Source organism: Alligator sinensis, unplaced genomic scaffold (genome assembly GCF_000455745.1).
Source record: "Alligator sinensis unplaced genomic scaffold, ASM45574v1 scaffold185_1, whole genome shotgun sequence".
Lineage (NCBI taxonomy): Eukaryota > Metazoa > Chordata > Crocodylia > Alligatoridae > Alligator > Alligator sinensis.
The window spans coordinates 128,823-134,000 of NW_005842649.1; the positions used below are offsets into that span (position 1 = coordinate 128,823).

A 5,178-nucleotide genomic window follows, 5' to 3' on the forward strand; every position below is an offset into this window, starting at 1 on the left:
AGACCCTATTCTTAAACAGATCTTCCCAGAGACACCCATCCTAGCCTTCAGACAAGCACCAAACCTCGCCAACCTCATCACCAGAAGCAAACTTCCTCAAGCCCAGAACACACCAAAAGGATCCAGACCGTGCCAGGACAAGAAATGCAAAACCTGCCCCCACATCTCCACCACCCCCACTATTACTACACCCCACAACAGAGCCATCAGCATCCCAGGATCTTACAGCTGCACATCCAAGAACGTAGTATACCTCATCCAGTGCACCAAATGCCCTGATGGAAGATATGTAGGAGAGACCAGACAACAACTGCGCACCAGAATGAACGCACACCGGAAATCCATCAAAGACAGAAACACCCAATTACCGGTGGGGGCACATTTCTCACAGGAGGGCCACTCTCTCTCCAATCTCTCAGTCCTGATCCTCAAGGGAAACTTACACAACACTTCCCAGAGACGAGCCTATGAGCTCCATTTCATCAACCTGCTGGATACTAGAGATCGTGGACTAAACATAGACATTGGATTTTTGATACATTATAATCTTCCTGGCAACTGATTCCCCAGCCCAGCCCAGCCCCTGGCTTCTTTACTTTTCATTCCATCCAGGAAGAGCACACACCAACTGCTGAAACTTCCTTAGCCTGACAAAGGGTTTTTGAACCCGAAAGCTTGCTTAATAACTATTCTCCAACCATTTGGGTTGGTCTAATAAAAGATATCAAATTCACCCAAGGAACCTTGTCTGCCTATAAGGATGTTAAGTCATTTTTAAATGTCTATTTGCATGCAGTTATGGAGATGGGATTTAATATGTTCTTTTTCCTGACAAATTGTATAAAGCCTTAACAAAGTACACTAACAATCTTGTCTGTTATCTAGTTATATATATGCTTTGCTGAAGTTATTTTCTATCTTTCTAGGTCTCGATCTCCTGGAGGGGCAATCCCGACCAATCACATGGCAACAGTTTCAAATTGTAGACAATGACAACATTAGTGGTGTTGGTTTGGTCACAATTGATGGCTTGCATCATGGGCACCTCACTGTAAGAGGTAATTTGCCATCAACTTTTATATTTGATCTAGTAAGAGCCAAAATAAAATTCATGTCAGTATGATGTTATTAGCCTTGGTTAGCCTCTGTCATAGACTGCTGTTGTTTAAGAGTGAAATTTCCCCACTCTACAAAAGCCAGATTAACAAAAACATATTAAGGTGCCTAAAGAAGCAGTTGGATGGCCAGAAAGATTTTCAAAATACCTCAGTTGATTAGGAAAATTAATTGCAGTGAACTGTCTACTATACTTAGATGCTCTGAAGTCCCACTTGGAGCTTATTTGCATCTTTAGAAGTCTGAATACCTTTGTAAATCTATATAAAACTTAAATCCCCAGGTCCTCAGTTCAAAACTTAACTGTACAGAGGTCTTGCTACTGGTCCTATGCAAAGGAGTATTACCCAAGCAAACAAATTCAGATGACAGCTGTGCATAGTGGATCTCATTCTGTTCTTTGTAAAAAGTGTAAATCAGGAGTGCAACTCCACTGAGTTCAGTAGAGTTATATTAGTGTAAGGACAGTACGCAGGAGTGGAAAATATGGGCCAGTATGGCTTCATGTTGCTCTATGATATTTTTAAAGAAGAACAAAATTGAGGTTGTTTTTCTTTTGCAAACTTCATTTGGAATAGCTGAAGTATCTCAACCTGTGCCTTTACCCAGAATTTCAATTAATGTTAGTTTGACCAGTGTTTGAACTGAGGGAACATAAACCAGTACTGCTCTACAGGGTTTCTTTTCCTTTCCAGTTTGTCAAACCTATACTAGATGATGGCTTTAATTAAATCACTATAGGAAGAAATCTGTTAGCTAACTTGTGCTCCCTCTGTTGAGCGGCTATGCTTACTGCAACTGAATAATAATGTACAGTAGAGCTTATACGAAGATTGAGTATTTTTATAATAGCATTTTTATAGAAATCTTTTTAGAAAAATATAGTATGCTTTGAGAGGTGAATATAAATAAACAAATAATACATTAATTGAGTAACCATGTTCCAGGTAAAATTTAATTACTTTCCTTTCCTGCTTCTTTGGTAAAAATGATGCTGAAGAGTAATGGAGCTTGCTGACTTGTAAATAGGCATTTAGAATATTGAATTGTTTTATTTTCCAGCAGGTTATAAACAATAAAATTATGGACCTAAACTTCTTCATAAGATCACTGTTAATCCCTAAATCACATCAAATCTTAACTTCACTGAGTGATTAGCTTTGATCTAGTGGATGATATAACTATTATTTAGAGTTTATTGAAGATGAATAGTTTCATTATTTTTCAAAACTGCTGGGTCTAATCCTTTATTCCATTATATCAGTTATTATGATAGAATAGCTCTATTTATACATTGATCAAAGTGAGAACTAGGGAATAGTTAAAATAGTTTTTTTGAAGAAAAATGGGACATTGTCACTATAACAACTAGAGATGTAAACAATCACTCCTTGTATTATGAACAGCATATATGAAAAATATTATGAAAGACCTAACTGACTTTTCAGATTTTATTTTTTTGATTAAATTTTGCATTTTACTTAGTTTGAAATGATATTTAGCTGATTGCTTTCACTCTCACTGTTACTGTCAGTTTTGCTGGTTCTCACTTATTAGCATAATGTTTTTTGTGGTTTGGGAAATTTTTAAACTATGTTTACATTTTTAATTAAAATTAACCCACTCAATCATGAAATTGTTTTTAACAAAATATTTCATTTGTTTGATAGAGAACAGCATAAATGATATAATAATACACCTCTGCAGGACAAAGTAACTATAAAAAAAGAAAGAGTTTTAAGTAGAGGCAGCACAAACTTCAAATATGCATTTTCTTTATTCTAGCAAGATATTATCTGAAGTCTTTGATGATATATGCAGTACTATTGCCATAGCTTTATAAACAATATATAAATTCCACAGCATTATCTACAGTATATAAATTTATACTAGGATGTCAATTTCCATCAGCCATGAGCAGAGCCAATGTAGCTGTGTTGCCCCAGAAATAAATTAGGAAGCAAACTGTGATTTATCACAATCTGAACTCTGTTTTCTTCCATTCTTTTCATGGGAGGGCTAGTGTTAGAGCACTTCCCATGCCCCATCGTAGCCAATTTGCAACACACGTGCCACCAGCAATGCACAGATTTCATAAATTTCATAGACATTAGGGCTAGAAGGGACCTCTTGAGATCATTGGGTCCAGCCCCCTGCCCAAGGGGCTGGAAGTCAGCTGGGGTCAAGATAAGCATCTAAGCATTTCTTAAAGGTATCCAGAGTAGGTGCTTGCACCTAATCTGGGGAAAGTCTATTCTAGACTCTGGAGACTTGGACAGTAAAGAAGTTTTTCTTTATGTCCAGGCTAAAACCATCTTCCAGCAGTTTGTGACCGTTAGACCTTGTCTCCCCTTGGAGGGCCTTGGTGAACAGATGTTCTCTCAGTTCCTGATGCACATCCCTTATATTCTTATAGGCAGCCACCAAGTCACCCCTGAGCCTTTGCTTCTCCAGGGTGAAGAGTCCCATGCCTCTCAGCTTCTCTTCATAAGGCTTGTTCTCTTGACCACTAATCACGTGTGTGGCAAGCCTCTCCACATCCTTTCTAAAGTGTGGAGCACAGAATTGGATGCAGTACTCCAGCTGCAGCCTCACCAACGCTGAGTAAGTGGGAGGATAACTTCTTGGGTCTTGCTTAAGGTGCATCGGTAGATGCAAGCTAGAGTTTTGTTTGCTTTGCCAGCTGCGGCATTGCATTGGTGGCTCATGTTCATCTTGTGGTCAATCATAACCCCCAAGTCTCTTTTGGTCGTGGTGCTAGTGAGCGTAGCACTGCCGAGCCTGTAAGTATGAAGTGGGTTTTTTCTCCTGAGGAGGAGCACTTTGCATGTGCAGCTTCTGTGTGTGGCATGCAGCAGACAGGGGAAGAGACAGGCAAAACAATAGCAGATAGGATAGGGAGCAGAAAGCAGAGCAGCAAATCAGGCAGTGGAAGGGGATCAAAGTGGAACTCAGAGGGTGGGGGGCTAATTTGTGGCATGCCTGATAAAAAGTTTGTCCCCTACTGCCATACCCATCCTTTTTCTCTCCCTTCCCCATATCTCCTCCTCTACCCCCCCAGCCAGGACAGTAATGAGCTCAGTGACCTGACTAGTTGTAGGTGAATGGCATGCTGGGTCTAGGCATTTCCTTTCCTTTTTTGTGTCCTTTTGTGACAAGACATTTAGTAGAATTTGCAGATTCATCGGAATCTGACAGGCAGCTCTGTGAGCACTTCTGCTGTGGCCTCAAATTTTTTACCTCTGGGCTGTCAACCATGTGTTTTAGCACCCATGCCATTCCAGCCCTGCCCTAGGCACTGATGTAGTGGGCATGCCCAAATGGCAGCATCTGGGAAGCCTGTTCTGGGGCAACAGCCTGCATCTGGGGAAGTAAGAATGTAACACCTCCCCACTGCCTCCTTTCTCATGCAGCTCTACTTAGGGCTCCAAACATTTCTAGCTATGCCTCTGATGAATGCACAGAAGCTTCTCTCCCAGCAACTCTGATATCCTGCCTAATAGCCTCCTTATTCTCTTGCCTGGACACATAGGACAAACCACAATCCTGTCATCAATAAACTTCTTAGCACATATCTTTCTTCTAATGAGCAGTTAGAAATCAAGCCTCAAAGGAAAGCCTAGAGCTAGGACTCCTGCTGAGGAGAGCTAGTTCAGTAGAGGTTACTCATAAGGGTCCTGCTCCAATGCCCACTGAAATCTGTGCAAATACTCTTGTTAACATCACTGAACATTAGATCCAACTGTCTGCTAATTATGTAGTATGCTGTTATGCTATGTGTTATTGTGTGGCAAAACGTAGGGCCTACTCCTAATATCTGTTGATTGATCAAAGAAGACTTCTTAGTGTATGGTATGATATATGCCAAGTTGGACATAGCGCATCAGGGAATTATGCTTCTGTTGTATGCTGTAGCGCAATGTTCAATTTCATTCTCTCTGCACCATCCTATAAAGAGTTTTGTGGGAAGTGCCATGGAAGAACCATGGGATCTCCAACTAAGTTGAACCTCCTTTCAAATTACAAGGATTGGAAATTCTCCAGCTATTCCTGCTTCCTGCT

At 40.4% G+C, this 5,178-nt stretch overlaps 1 protein-coding gene across 1 annotated transcript in view; it reads left to right on the plus strand.

Moving 5' to 3' along the window:
* The window catches only part of FREM1 (FRAS1 related extracellular matrix 1), a 126,850-nt gene that overhangs the window by 45,114 nt on the left and 76,558 nt on the right, over nucleotides 1-5,178 (plus strand). The window contains exon 8 of the mRNA XM_025215527.1: nucleotides 927-1,058. Within this exon, the coding sequence (XP_025071312.1) occupies nucleotides 927-1,058 (132 nt within the window). The remainder of the gene's footprint in view (nucleotides 1-926; nucleotides 1,059-5,178) is intronic.